This window comes from Aquila chrysaetos, chromosome 2 (genome assembly GCF_900496995.4).
Source record: "Aquila chrysaetos chrysaetos chromosome 2, bAquChr1.4, whole genome shotgun sequence".
Lineage (NCBI taxonomy): Eukaryota > Metazoa > Chordata > Aves > Accipitriformes > Accipitridae > Aquila > Aquila chrysaetos.
This window is the reverse complement of record NC_044005.1, coordinates 13,537,485-13,552,584: the sequence shown is the minus strand read 5'-3', so window position 1 is coordinate 13,552,584 and position 15,100 is coordinate 13,537,485. Positions and strand designations below refer to the sequence as shown.

General features: G+C 41.9%; 1 protein-coding gene and 1 long non-coding RNA gene across 6 annotated transcripts in view; one reads left to right on the top strand and one right to left on the bottom strand.

The window, feature by feature from the left end:
- The window catches only part of LOC115335136, a 53,244-nt gene extending 50,651 nt beyond the window's left edge, over positions 1-2,593 (bottom strand). For both annotated transcript variants that reach the window (XR_005931575.1, XR_003921372.2), the window contains exon 1: positions 2,117-2,593. This is a non-coding gene — a long non-coding RNA (uncharacterized LOC115335136). The remainder of the gene's footprint in view (positions 1-2,116) is intronic.
- A 250-nt stretch (positions 2,594-2,843) lies between these two features.
- PPP2R5C (protein phosphatase 2 regulatory subunit B'gamma) overlaps positions 2,844-15,100 on the top strand; it is an 86,490-nt gene continuing 74,233 nt past the window's right edge. For 3 of the 4 annotated variants that reach the window (XM_041128867.1, XM_030041540.2, XM_030041534.2), the window contains exons 1-2: positions 2,844-2,969; positions 4,676-4,741. In XM_041128867.1, coding sequence (XP_040984801.1) covers positions 2,943-2,969; positions 4,676-4,741 — 93 coding nt within the window. In that variant the 5' untranslated portion in view covers positions 2,844-2,942. Of the gene's footprint in view, positions 2,970-3,217; positions 3,238-4,675; positions 4,742-15,100 lie in introns of those variants that run through there. The other variant, XM_041128869.1, reaches the window with a different exon arrangement.

Sequence of the window (15,100 nt, the reverse complement as noted above, 5' to 3'; positions counted from 1 at the left end):
ACATGGGACACTTGGCCTGGTTTCAAGCTATTAAATATTATCCAGGTGTTTTACACAAGACTTTAAATTATTTTGTGATTTAACTTTTGCAAGTTTAGACAATTTAATCAATAAAGTAAAAAAATGCAAATTGGTAGCTATGCTACATGCATTAGCTTTTGCTATTTTAATTACAGAGATAGCCTAATCAGTCTGAATCTGTTCTGGTTTTTGAAAACATCTAGTTTGCATGAAACATGTTCAGAAGTTAATGCAAATATTAATATAGTCATATTCACACTCCTATTACATCACCTTATTTACATATTTAATTCTACTCTGTAGCAGAATAATGACGGGACACTGTAGTAAAAATAAGATTTCATCTCAGTGCCACATGAAAATGTAAGTCACTTGTCCTATTCTCATATTTTCTGAAGACACTAGAGCATACAGATGGAACTATTTTTCTTGTAAACCACCTCCACCCACTGATTATTTCATATAATACAGCAGGCCTTGAAAAACACAATTGCTTTCTGTTACTGGTGAATAAGACTCTTTCCCCAGCAAGTGAGGTGAGGGGGAGTCAAGTTTTCACAAGAGTTTCTACATCTGTGGTCACAAAGAAAACCTCCTAAATGTTAACTGAGTCAGTGCCATCTTTTGAACCTGCATTCAGTCTGACGTATTGATTCAAGGTTTCCCAATTAACAGCAAAATAAGAACAGACAATTTTCGCTGCTGCTATTCAGAAGTGCTTGGGTAACAACAATACTGACGGAGTTTTTCCATTATTTGGAAAAACTATGAGCACTAGCAAGCACAAAGGAGGCCAAGAGCCAATGAGAAACTCATTAAGCTGCTTAAACTGATCTAAATCTAGGCTGTTGAGGTCACATCCCGCCCCCGCCACATATTTCCACCCCCTTCCTTTGGCCAATGCTAGTGTTTACAGAAGCAGGTGTTGGTGTGCCAGTTCAAGGCAAAAAAAAAACCCAAACAACATATCACTTTGGGGGGAGAGTTTTCAACTTGATCAATTCTATGAGCTGGTTTAAGGACCTGCACAGTACCAGCATCAGTGCAGAGGAGGGAGATAGGAACACAACAGCTGGGAATTAAGAGTAGTTTAAGCTTCTATGAAGCTGAAACCTAACAAAGAACTGGAAGCTCTCAAGTTTATCCTCGGCTGTACAAACCCTTTCATACACTGATCAAACTCCAAACTACAGACAGAGGTAGATTTCTTTCCCTTACTGTCTCTTAGTATGTTCAAAAGCCATGTTGTTCTTCTGGTCAGCAGTCTCATTTATTAGTAGTAACTCTTTCATGACTGGCTTTTAACAGAAGCACAATAGTGATAACTGCACCTCATTTCTAAATCCTCAAACCAGAGAAGATTAGGGAAAGGATAAGAGGCAGACATGATTTGTTTTCTAGCACTTAAGAAACAGGAAAGGAAGGGGACTGAAGCGAGAGGAAGCAGCTCTCCATAGTCAGTAGACTTTGCAGTGCCTGGAAAAGGCAAAGTTTCTTTGTCCTTTCACCACAGCAAAAGCAAAGTGTTCAAATATTATGGATGCAAGCTGATGTTAGATACCATCACATGAGACACAAGCGGTTATTAGAAATCCCAGTTCCTAAAAATGAAAGCACAGATGCTTGCCCATGCTGGCTTTGATACTCACAGGTTAAGTAAGGAAAGAGATCAATTTTATTTTTATGCAGGTATAAATTAGGCTGCAATTTTTCTACCATTTTGTAGCACAGCACAATTAGAATTTAATAAGCACGTCCAACCTCAATTTTAAATGCTTTATGTCTTGGCATTATTATGAGTCTCAGTATTCCCTGGGTTTTTTCCTCAGCTAACGGTAATTTGGGGCTTAATCTGGCCACGTGAGAAAGACAGTTTGTAAAGATGAAGTATATGCACCTTTCTTCTTTTGTCTAAGAAGATTGTTCTGATTTTTGCATTCTGGCTTTGAGAGATTAAAAAGCAATTTGTCTGAAAAAAAGTATCTCTGGTACAGGTGGGCATCATGAAAACAAACACATCTGCACCCAGGCTTTTAAAACAAACAAGGGATAAAGAAACTGTTATAAAATCAGGCTGCGACTATGCAAAGCTCACCTTTTCCTTATCCATATACTTCAAGTATATACTGAAGTCCTCAAACTGATGATGGCCACACTGGATTTGTACGAGAGGGCCAAAATGCTTCAGATATGCCCTATATTGTTTTACTTTTTTTCTTCCTTGAACATTTGCCGCTCTTCAGTGACAGGGTCCCGGACCCCGCATGGCGGTCCCCCCTCTCCCCGCATCCACAGCGGCGGAGCCCATACCCCTCACTCAAGAGCGGGCTCCGATAGGCAGCTCGGGCTCGGGGGGGGGGCTGCAGGGACCTCTCACTTCCTACGGGGTGCCGTCGCCTGAGGGAGATCCTGCCGGAGGCCCGGGGCGCTGAGGACACCTCAGCCCGCCCCGCTGCTTCCCCTCACAGCGGCGGCGGGACTGGGGCACGGGGGAGGAACGGCTCAGCCTGCGGGGCCCACCCCGAGGCGTGGCTGGAGCCACGGGGCCCGCCCCGCAGCCCGGGCGGAGCGGGGACAGTCCCAGTCGTCCCAGTCCCAGTCCCACTCCCGGGCCCGGGCCCGGGCCCGGGCCCGGGCGCCGCCGCCGCCGCCGCTCGGGAGCGTGACAGGAGGGGTGAGGGGCGGGAAGGCGCCGCGAGCCCCGCCCACCAGGTGACGCTGCGGGAGCCGCGGCTCACGTGACGCGGGTAGCCAATGGGGAGGCAGCGGCCCTCTCACGGCGGGCGGGGGGCGGAGGAGGAAAGGGGAGGGCTGAGGCCGCCGCCGCCGAGGACGGGGGCAGCGGCTAGCGGCAGCGCGGGGCGGGCGCAGCGCGGAGCGGGGCCGCCGGGGGTTGCGACTCTGCGGCGCGTGGGGCGGCCATGCCGAATAAAAACAAGAAGGAGAAAGTGAGTCGGAGGGGGGCCGGGGGGGTGGGTGTCGGGCCCCGCGGGGAAGCAGCGGGGCGCGGGCCCCGCGGGGAGGAGGGGCCTGGGGCAGAGCGCGGCGGGTGCGGGGGGCGGCAGCGGCGAGCGGAGCCCGGCGCCGAGGGGGGCCGGCGGGGCGCTCCCCGCCGCTGGGGAGAGCCGGGCGAGGTGCAGTCCCCTCCTCTCACCGCTGTGTGCCGGCCGCCTTCCTTCCCCTGGGAACCGGGTAGTGGGGAGGGGGCAGCTCCCGGTGAGGCCTAGTCCGGGGGGTGCCGTGGCGGCCGGGGTTGGGCGGGGGGGGGGGGGGGGTCCTGGTATCGTTTCGCCGGGCCCCCGGGGTCCGCCCCGCCGAAGCGGGGGCGCGGAGCCCGCGGTGGGCGGGCGCGGAGTGGGGGGCAGCCGGAGGGAGGCCGTGGTTTTGGCGTGCGGGGGAGCGCTGGAGGGAGGGGGTGGGAAACGTGTCTTCAGCCGTGCCTGGCGAAAGGGTGAGCTGGGAGGGGGTGTCTTTTACTTTGGGGCCGGCCCGGGTGTGTTGGGGGGGGGGGGCTGTTTTTCATGGCGGCAGGGCTGGGGGCTTGGGGGGGGGTCGTCTGTCCCCACAGCTGCTTGCTCGGTCCCTGTCCCGGGAAGTTTCACTGCTGCGTGACTCTGGCTGCAGTTGAAGTTGTGCTTGAGGGACCGCCGTAAGCCCTCAAGGAGCACTAATAGCCACTCGAAATCTTTCCGTGTTCTTTTCCTCACAGTGGGAGAGGATCTAGCTTTGGCCCCGCTTTGCCTCAGTTTTCCCCGGAGCTCCCGGGAGTGATTTGTCTGGCAGCCACGAAAGGGGCTCGCACAAGTAATGGTTGCAGAAAACTTCTAAATCCAGCTGAAAGTTAACTGGATTGCACTTTATGTAATAGGCAATTAGCCATATAAGTGGAAGTCAGAAACAGTGAAATATACTGTCTGCCTCATCCAGCTGCCATCCCTCCAGACCTTTTCTGTTTGTTTGACTTCTGCTTGTCTTTTAGTTTTTCAACATCGTTTTAAAATTAGATGTGGGGAGGTTGGGTGTTGTGGTTCACAGGAGTTTGTTTGTTTTAACTTTTTCCCCAATATCTTTGCCCCCTTTGATATTAAAAACATTCAAACTTTACGACAATAACAAATCTCAAAAATATGCTAAATATGCTATGGGTGAAGGGTGCAAGTTGAGTACAATGCTGGGAAGGAGAAATTTGAGTTGTGGGCCTAATTCTAATACTAGACTTTCTAGCCCCTAGAACAGACAGAATAATGAAGTGTAAAATGTGTACTGTACTGATGCTAATTTCAAAGCTAAACTAAATACAAATATTCCTCAAGCTAAAAACCAAAGACAGCAAGGGTAAGTTCTTAGACATGGTTCAAATCACTTGCATTCTTTGTCACTGCCTGCTTACCTATATGAAAACTCATCTTATGGGTGAATTTTGAGGCATAAATAAAATTCTAAAACCTTTCTGCAGATGAAAAATGTTTAAAGCAGCTTTGTAGAGACTGGTAGTTCAGCATTAAGATCTTCCAAGGAAACAGTATCATTTTTGTCCTGTCAACTTTAGTATTCTTAGTGAGTGTCTAAAAAAACCCCCTTATTTCTTGACTTGAAAATCTGCGTAGACCTCCTTTTCAAAGTAACTGAGACTGCAAACTTTTTTTTTTTTAAGGAACCTGCAAAATCAGTCAAGAGTGCAAAAAGTGGCAAAGATGGACAAGATAACCAAGAACATGAGGTAAATATTACTAAAATATGTAGGGTTTTTTAAGGCAAATTTGCTGTCACTTTTGAAGAGTGTTTTAAGTTTTTCTAGATTATTATAATTTTGACATGACAGGTGGCTTTGAGGGAAGGTTTGTGGAACTACTACCCTAATAGTTGACAAAAAGTCTTCTAAAGATGCTTTTGAGGAAGTTAATTTTAGTTAAAGTAAACAAATGCTTGCTTGCTACAGTCTTAACCAAAAAGGAAATAGATGAATATTTATAAGGTGTACATCTATCCTATTTTCCAGTCTTATCGTGAGGTTTTGGGCTTGTCTTCTAGTTGTTCATTGCAGTTTTTATCATTATTTGTAATTCCCAGAGCTCTCTTCTCTCAAACTGTTGGTGTTGGTGTGTCAGTAGCCTGTTACATTGTCAGGAGACCTTAGGTTCAGTCAAAGGCTGCCAGTTGTTTTGTTGTGTGATTTTCCTTTTTATAGGTATACAATGGAATGTTCCATTTTGACTGATTAATCTGTGGTTGATGCTGAATTTTGGGGGTGTTTTTCCTTCTGCATTGCTCTCTGTTTTGCCCACCAGAAAGGTGCAGTGACTTGAAAGGGGTTGATTAAGTCATTATTCACTCCCTTTCCCACATTAATCCAGAAACTCAGAAGTAACAGATTTGCTTCATTTGGAAATCCACTGCTTAGGTGGCTTCTGAAATTTCCTTTAAAATGTTCATAACAGTCTGAATGTAAAATACTACACTGAAAAGTTTATGTATGTCAGCCTCTAAACTACATGTCTTGATACTGAAAGATAATGTTTAAGAACAAAATACTCACACAGCTTTACCATTTTTCCCTCCCTGAAATGACTTGGGGGTAGGTGGGTGGGAATATTAAGTATATTCTTTCTGATGCACTTCAATGAGTTCTCATTTGTTTGTTGTGCAGAAAGATGCATGCTACTGTCAGAAATTAATAAGATCATTAAAACTTGTAAACTACTTGTAGAAGTATTTTGGCAAATTCAGATTAAAAAGTGATTGAGTTTTGGTGGAGGGAACCTAGCTCCTAGGGGGGATCTTAGCTATTAGGAAAGCTCATAGAATGAAATAAGAAATGTATCAGTATAGATGTTTATAATGGTCTAAATGGATGTACTTTATTGTAATACGTTCTGTCTTTACAGTATATTGCTGTGATGTTAAAAAGAGTTCTACTTCTTGGCTGTAATTTTAGTTCCTGTGCAATTGTAAGGCTCATCATTATCAGTATCTTTGCTGTATATTTGTTGACTGCTTATTTTCTCAAGCTTCTGAATGACAAGCTGCTGAGACCAAAACTGATTTTCTTATTCCTTCTTGGTACATCAGGATAGGGTGTAAAGCTCCCATAGTTAATTAGTGGAGAGCTTTAAATGTTAACTGAAAATGTATATGCAGTTTTGTTTGTAATTTCCTTCTGCGCTTGCAAAGCTAGCTTTTTTTTTTTAACTTAAAATGTGAGAGAGATGAACCTCAATAGGAGAATATGTTGTAGTGTTCATGCATTTTTCTTTTTCAGTTGTCCTTCCAGGTAGAATTCCCAATGAAAAGTACAGTTAACTTATCTATGATAATTAATCATATGTGAGTAGGGACAGAATGGGAAAGGGACTGGGAATGTGACTGACACATATCGTATGATTGCCATTCCCAGTGGGCAGTATTTAGTCTCCATACAATTTTGAACACCTCAGTGCTTGACTCATTAACTTAATAGAGTAATTGCACACAAATAGTAATGTAGACTTTGCTTTCTATTGTGGCTGGCTGTAATCATGATGTATGTTAGTTGGTGCCTATATGAGCAGAAACTATTTGTTAACATAGTGGAGATGAGTAAATACAGATATTCTGGAGTGCACTGAATACATTTTTAGGGTTGGTTTTGGTTTTTTTTCTTTAGAGAAGGTTGTCTTCATATTTCCTTTTACATGTGTTTTAACATGGCTTTTTAAAAATCCTCTTCTGGACTATGAGTAGATTAGGAAATATGCTGGTTCATTTAACTTTTTTTTTTCCTCAAAATGCATTTAATGCAAATGAATTTAATGCAAATAGATTGTAAAGGCTAGAAACTGCTATTCAAAGAACAGGGACAACACAAGCAGCAGCATCCCACAAATACTTTATTTATAGACGCTTTCATAGCACTTAACTAAATTCATGATGCCTTGGACTTCTATAGATAAAAAAAGTACAACAGATCTTAATATTTACAAAAATGATCAAGTGTTTTTCCTGTCTTGCAGTCAGGGAAATGAGATTTCAGTTGAGTGAAGCTGTATGGCCAGTTTGAAAAGGGATTGAAATGATTCCCAGTATGCCAGGTCAGGATGCCCATGCTGAAAGGGGGTGAAGATCGCTTAAGTTGATGCTTGCCTCAGTTTGAAAATTATGGCAATAGCCCATAAGTGTGTAGAGAAGTACTAAACAGTAGCTGCAGTACACAGGTGACCTACTGAAGTAAATAAGTCTTCATTTAAATCTCAAAGAATCCCATTGTAGTTGTGTTTGAAAGCAAGGTCTATCTTGCCTATTTTCTTGTCTCCAGCATTCCCACCAAGCAGATATTTAGGGGAAAGAACACAAGATAAATCTTCTTGAATTAGCTATGCCTTCATTACTTGATGTAATACCGAAAGAGCCATGCTACATTTGAAGCAACATGGACCTCTCTTCGTATTTGTTGTGAGGTCAGTAGTTGATACTCAAGAAGAGAGATTCAGAAACAGAGTAGATGTATGGTCTTCCATCCTGGTATGCTTTGCTTAGGGCAGTATGTGGCTTAGAAGGTTGCTTAGCTGAGGTTTTGTTTTCTAAAAAGAAAACAAATTCAGACTAACAAGTCTGTGTAATCATTTGCTAAAGATTTCAAAGTAATGTACTTAAAACTTTTTATGAAGGTACAGTGCTCATTAGTTAACACTGAAAACCTGTTGTGGTTTAACCCTGGCCAGCAACTAAGCACCACGCAGCCACTCTATCACTCCTCCTCCTCAATTGGACAAGGGAGAGAAAATATAACAAAAGGCTTGTGAGTTGAGATAAGGACAGGGAGAGATCACTCAATCAATTACTGTCACGGGCAAAACAGACTTGATTTGGGGAAAATTAATTTATTGCCAATCAAACCAGAGTAGGGTAATGAGAAATAAAACCAAATCTTAAAACATCTTCCCCCCACCCCTCCCTTCTTTCCAGGTACAACTTCACTCCTGATTTTCTCTGCCTCCTCCCCCTCTCAGAAGCACAGGGGGACAGGGAATGGGGGTTGTGGTCAGTTCATCACATGTTGTCTCTGCTGCTCCTTCCTCCTCAGGGGGAGGACTCCTCACGCTCTTCGCCTGCTTCAGCCTGGGGTCCCTTCCATGGACCTCCACGGGCTGCAGGGGGACAGCCTGCCTCACCATGGTCTTCCCCATGGGCTGCAGGGGAATCTCTGCTCCAGCACCTGGAGCACCTCCTCCCCCTCCTTCTTCACTGACCTGGGGGTCTGCAGGGTTGTTTCTCTTGCATTTTCTCACTCCTCTCTCCAGCTGCTGTTTCTGTGCCTGCCACAACTTTTTGTTTCCCTTCTTAAATATCTTATCCCAGAGGCGCTACCACTCTCACTGATTAGCTCGGCCTTGGCCGGCGGCGGTTCCATCTTGGAGCCGTCTGGCCTTGGCTCTGTCGGACATAGGGGAAGCTTCTAGCAGCTTCTGACAGAAGCCACCCCTGTAGCCCCCCTGCTACCAAAGCCTTGCCACGCAAACCCAATACAACTTGAAAGTCTTAGCACAGATCAGTACTTATTAGGCAACTCATTGTGGACTATGGCAGAGGAGCTTGAGTTCTGGAGGTCGAGGGAGAGGATAATACCTTTCCAAAAGTTCTGGGGTTGTTTTCCCCGCTTTTTTCACATGTATTAGGACTGGGACTGCTCCTAAATAATTTCTGGAAATATCTACTTGTCACACAACATTCTTTCAATCAGCTGAGATTATCCTGTTTTAATTGTTTAGTATGCTAATTTGTATCTGCATGTGACTCAATGTATATATATTTATTGCACTTGTATAAAGCAGTTGTCATTTAAGCTCTTTGCCCACCTAACAATAATAATGGAAATCTCTGTCACTCAGTGGCACAATGTTCTTGGGTGCATTGAATTCAGCATCCTTGAGGCAGAAGATTCTTCTGTATTTGTTCTTCATAGAAGCAGATGTCTTTTACAAAGTATATATTTAGCATAGATCAGATTTATCTCTTTTAATTAATGCCTGAAGTTCAGTATTAATTTATTTATAACATAAAACAGTGTTTTAAGGGTTTTGGTAGTATTCCCTACCATATTGTCGGTTTGATGCCAGTTATATAGCCATGTAGATCAGGAATGGCTGATAGCCTGTAATAAAGCATCCCCAAATCCCCAAGTTTTCAGTGGACCAAATCAATAAGCTATGTTTGACTGCTGAATACAACACATAACAAACCTAGCTGTACTCTAGCTGTTTCTTCAGTATGTATTCAGTAATATGTCCCAGCTAGACTGACAGGCGAAATAGCCAGTGTTTTCATGAGTCAGTCCCATGCAGTAGATAAAATTGATTTGGAAATTGGTCGTCTTTCATTTGGAAGAAGAGAGGTACTCATATTGTGAAATGAATTTGAAATTTTGAACTAGTCCTTTCAAGCTTGAATTGAGGAAGGGCTATAAACAGACAGTGCTAGACCTTCGGTTTTCTGAAGCTTTCTAGGGCTATTGGTTTGGGATTTTACTTCTAACATTAGCAAAATGGGACTTAAAACCAAAACTGTATACAAAATCAGGATGGATTTTTCTCTTGTACCAGCTATGTAAATAAAGTCTGTGGGCTTTGGGTTTTTTTTTGTTTGTTTGTCTTTAAACTGGTGTGCCAACTTCTTTTAAAAAAAAAAAAAAATTTGAAAAGTAATTTTTGTCCATGGCTTGCAGTTCTGATTTTTTTACAGGTTTTTTTTTTAATGGGTTGATAGAACTATTGAAAAATACTTAAGTGTAGCAAGTGAATACACCTTTAGTACTAAATGAGATGCTATTTGCTGACTAGAAAGATGCACTATGTATTACTCTTAAAGCAGCTATGCATTTTTTTGTTTTTAACTTCTGTAATTTCCTATTTCCAATTTTTAGTGACATCTTGCCTTATTGTTTTTGGGAATTGGAATTTCCTTCTGCATCCAGAGCAAATGTACCTGAATAGTGAAAGATGTTACCTTAACAGTGATTGTTATGTAACTTTAATCTTATGCTTTTAAAACTAATGGATTTGATTAAACAAGTGTATCAAACGCTGCTGTATAAAAGTATTTTGTTACCTAGAAGGAGATGCTTCTGAAAACAGGATCCTGTGCCCTTCTAGTTCTTACGCAAGGCTGACAACCACTTGTGTAACATATGGTGTGTGAGGTCTTTGGTTTGTGGTTTGTTTCAGTACTTGATATCCTCTACTTCCTAATCATGCTTTTAAACTCTCTGAATCCTTCCTGAATGGAAACACAGCAGTGAAGGCAAAGGCTGTTCTAATCAAAGGAGCAAAGTGGCCTTCAAAAATGGGTATCAGCAGTTTGTAAACTGAAAACATCCTTTTCATCCTTTGTTTCAAATTGTTTCTCAGGTTTTTTCATAGGAGTTAAGGCCTACCACTCCTTGAACACCTGAGTCCTCTCAAAGTTTATTAATGCATAGGTGTAATACAGAATTATTAGTATAGTTATCCCATAGAGAATACAAATAGTAAGAAAAACCAGGTAGCCGTTGAATCCACCCATATGTTCACAGACTTTACAAACATTAAATCTTGTTTGGCTTTTTTGCCCTCTCAATTTCATTTGAAGCCAGAATAAATTTGTAATTCTACAAGTGGCATGGTAGGTTTTGGTTTTTTGTTTGTATGTCGTCGTCCCCCTCCTCATCAGGCTTTGGGGGGCAATTTAAAAAAAAAAAAATTCTAGGAAAAAAATCCTGCCCCATTCCTGAATAATATACTTCTTAAAAGATGACTGCCAAATGTTATAATTTGCTACACCTTTATAGTGACTATAATTTAATATGCTTCTTCATCGCTGTTTGGTTTAGCAGTCTGAAGTACTGAAAAGTAAACTTTTATAGTGCCATGTAAAGTAAAAGCATGATGAGAGCCAAAGATGAAATGATTTGGTGAAACAGTTCTTTAGAAGTGGTCAAGGTTATTATTATACTACTAAATGCCCAGGGACCTTGTCATGGACTATAACTCTCTTGTATACCATCTAATACAAGTACCAAATTGGTGGGCAGGGGGTGAAGCAAAAAAAATTTCAATAAGCGTATGTGAAGTGAGAAACTTAGGAATGGATCAGGGAGCACAAGAACACAGACATCATTGGTAAAGCCACATATACAGTAGCCTTAGCTCATCAGTAGCTTTATATAATTAAAATTAACAGTAGAGTATAGGAGTTGGGCCTGAAAGCAAATGAGATGAGTTAGTGTGTGTTTTCCTTTAAATGTGGGAACCTTACATGTATATGTGTCCATATATATGTATGTGTGTGTGTGTATATATATATATATATATAAAAAGAAGCACAAAGGTAGTTTTTGTTGGATTTTTTGGAAAGTAAAAGGGTGGTTCAGGCTGATCAGAGAGAAATTACAAATTAAAATCAAGAACTAAAGTAATTTAAGCTAGGCTATCATTTTTCAGATTCTTCATCTCTGTATTTATACAAATGTTTTGAAATAATACTTAGGACATTATCTAGTTTTAATCATATTTAATTAGCTAACTGATGGTTGCAGGTAACAAATTTTGCTTTTCTGGGGGCATTTGTTTCTTTGAAGATTGATTACAGAAGATCCATTAAGAAACAAATGTTGCTTTGCTGCCTGTTTGTGAAGTACCAGGTGCTCACTGATGGTGGTGGTTCAGCAAATGCAAACCAGCATGAATCCACTTGTAGTCTGAGACTGGGCACCCTATCATCTTTGCCAATACTCTACAACCTCAGGCTGCAGATCTGATCTCTGACTGAAAGGAATCAAATGTCAGTTTGTTCCTGGAGTAAACTAGTTAAAAAAAAAAAAATTAAGTTTACAAGGAACAAATGGAAACCAAACCTTATGCTACTGATATTTAACTATGAATGTAAAATTACAGTGCAAGAATGTGAAGGATGCAGTACACCAAGCTGACATATCTTTGGCAATTGCTGGGATTGGTTTGATGTGTCGCAAGTCAAATGTGTTGCACAAAGCTGTGATGATACAATTCTTCAGAAGATAAAACTTGAGCCTTGTATGTAAGCAGCTAACAGGAAATGCAAGCAATGCTTTGTGTCGTGAAAAATAAACACCAGCAAGAAAGGTGGAAGAGCTTCTGCAAGTTGTAGATCAGTCTCCTAAAATGGTCTGTGACTGTAAAACTTGCCGTGGGCACTCCTCCACAGTGAAGAGGGCCAGATGACCTTCACTGCTTGTAGGGAACTTCCCAGTTACTGATGCAATTCAACAAACTCCATGTTGTCTCTGACAAAACACTAATGGAACTCCGCAGTTAGACATCAAGAGTAGCCAACAGTAACATTGCTATATATAAATGCAAAATCACAGTTGCTAAACAAGTCCTACAATGTAAATCAGTGAGTGCTGATTAGTGTGCTAAAATATATAAATTTTGTTGTCACCACCCTGTTGAAAAGTTAGTCTTTTTGTTTATCATTATAATAACGTGGATCCTCAAACCTTTTGGATACAGCTCTTGCTATCTTACCAAATAAAAACATAGTAAGTTACACTGGACAGTCCAGTGCTAGTCTCAGCATATCTCAATCACTGAGACAATCTTGAATGATAATAAACATACTTGCTAGAAAGGTAGCTGCAAAGATCATTCTAGCTGGCCAACCCAGGTATCATTCTGGCAAATGATTTTGTTGAGGAAAAACAATAGAAATCAAAACTGTGGTCTCTGTGAAACCAACCAAAGCCCTCAGCACCACAAGCTGCATCTCCAGAGGCTCCTCAATAAGTTGTCTGTCCAAACAATCTTGTGGCGGTGAAACTAGTGAACAATAATGGCGTAGCAGCAAGACTTCTCAACAAAGTGAGATCCTCAGAACTGTTTACCATCCAGAATGGTAACCAGCAAGCATGTTGTTTTGCTGCTGTTTTTAACTGGGTTGTTTATGGATCAATGCCCCTGTTTGTGTCCAGATGATTAAGAATCTGTATCAAGCTTTGTATAGTTTGCACTGAGTCTCAGTAGATTGACTGACATTAAGATTGTAGCTAGTTGTTCCATAACATACTCCTTACCAGTGATTGCATGAACTAGAATTTCTGTAGGCTGTCTGGATAGCTCTGTCAGGTCATATCTTTCATACCATAACAACAAAAGTTTATTCTGATATTGTCCTGTTGGAAGGCATGTTGAACTGGTGGTGTTAACAACACAGCATTGAAATCAGTTGACAAATATTGCTCTCCTGGTAGTGTGCTGTCTTGAACAACTTGCCTTGGTCCCAACTGCTAATCTAACACCACCAGCTCACCTCCTGCAGGTATGCTACAGGTATGTTTACCAGGTTGGTGGCTACTGAGCCATATGCCAGATATGATCTGTCCCTGTTTCCCACCCCCAAAACAGTAGATGAAGATCCGCAAAGGGGAGAGCTCTGCAGCAGAGTTCAAGATTCCTGGAGTGTTCAGAGATTTTCATGCTACATTGAAGTTACTGCAGAGGGGAAAAAACTGCATGGAAGGCTCTTAACTGCTCTCCACCCATTTTGACTCCTTGATCTTTGATTTCAGTTCTCATCTCAAGACATTAAATTAAATTCAACTTCTCAGCCTAATTACATTGATTATATATTAGGCCTCAACCTTTTAGCCGGATTATTTTGATTACATACTGGGCCCTCATACAGTTTTGAAAATGAAGTTTTAAATGTCCCTTTCATGTTTTCTTATGTTCTTTGTTTAGTTTCAGTAAATTGTATTTCAGTTTCATTGTAAGTATATTTCCAGTATATAATCCAGAATGATTTTATAGCCCCTTCTGAGGCTGCCTTGGTAAGAAATGAGCTTTTCTGGGTGCTATAGATCAGAACTCTGTTTATCTTAATGAAAAATAAGTCCATGGAGGCTACTTACTATACCAAAAGAAAAAGAAGGAAGGGATTAATTCTGCATTAACAGAAGCATTCTCCCTCTGTTCTCAGATTCAGACTAATGATTCTCATTAAAAGTGTTCTATGCTTTTTGCTCTGTGTACCTGCATTTCACAGGGAGTCTTAATCATGTGTTAATTGGTACAAGGTTCACCTATCCAGCTTTTGTAGTCCGGAGTTTTTATCAAGGTTTTTGCTGATATGTGGCTTGCTGCTGCCCTTGAATTCAGTGGTGATACTCATTAGAGGGAAGAAATTGGCAGATTACTGTTAGACTGATCTGTATCAAGAAACACCATATGGGGTGCTGCCTAGCACTGTGTTTTCTTCAGGCAGAGAGAATCTCTCTTGCCTTGTGCTTAGGCGGTGATCTGATTTTTGTCTCTAGTAAGCCATCCAATTTTTTTAATCTTGAATGCAGATGCATCCAGGTGATTTTATTGTAATTTCAGATCCTCACCTTGCTCTGACCAGTTTATCTTAGAAAGTGGTATGAAAGCTTGCTGCATTGTTATAGAGTTGACCCCACCCTAGGCTTGGCTTGGCTAGGCTCTTGATTTTGTGGAGCAGAAGGCTTTGTGTGCTTTGGTCTAGATCAGTTATTAGTGAGTGTGCTTTGAAAGGTAAGATCAGACACAGTTCTTCTGGTTGCCCATGTTTGGGCAAGGTAGCTTGAATACCAGTTTTTGGGGGGACTGTCGGAAAGGGAAGAATAGGGTCTTCTGAAAGACTTGTTAACATACAGGGGGTGCAGGGTAGATCCTCCTTCCAGATCCCAGTACTCTCTCTCTTATGTTGTAGGTGGCTGGCCAAAAGTAAAAGTTGCCATGTGGGCTGTTTGATCAGTTTAATTTAAAAAGGAAAATTGGCTGTAACTGTAGATGTGCTTGGTCTACTCATATCTTTCTTCCCTGGTCACAAACTTGGTATTGTGCTCTGACCTGTGCTTCCCTGTGTACTAGTCAGGGGGATGAAGGATCCAACTTTGCTCAAAACAGTGATGTTAAGACAAGGAATGTACTGCATCCTGCTTGATGCAGGAGGACTTAAGGGAAGAAGGGATGCAAGGACTATCTTGAACTGTCATGACTGGCAAGAAACCTCCTTCTCTCGTTGCTGCCTTTCACTCTCTTGAATTCATTTTAGGCTTATTCAATGGCACTGA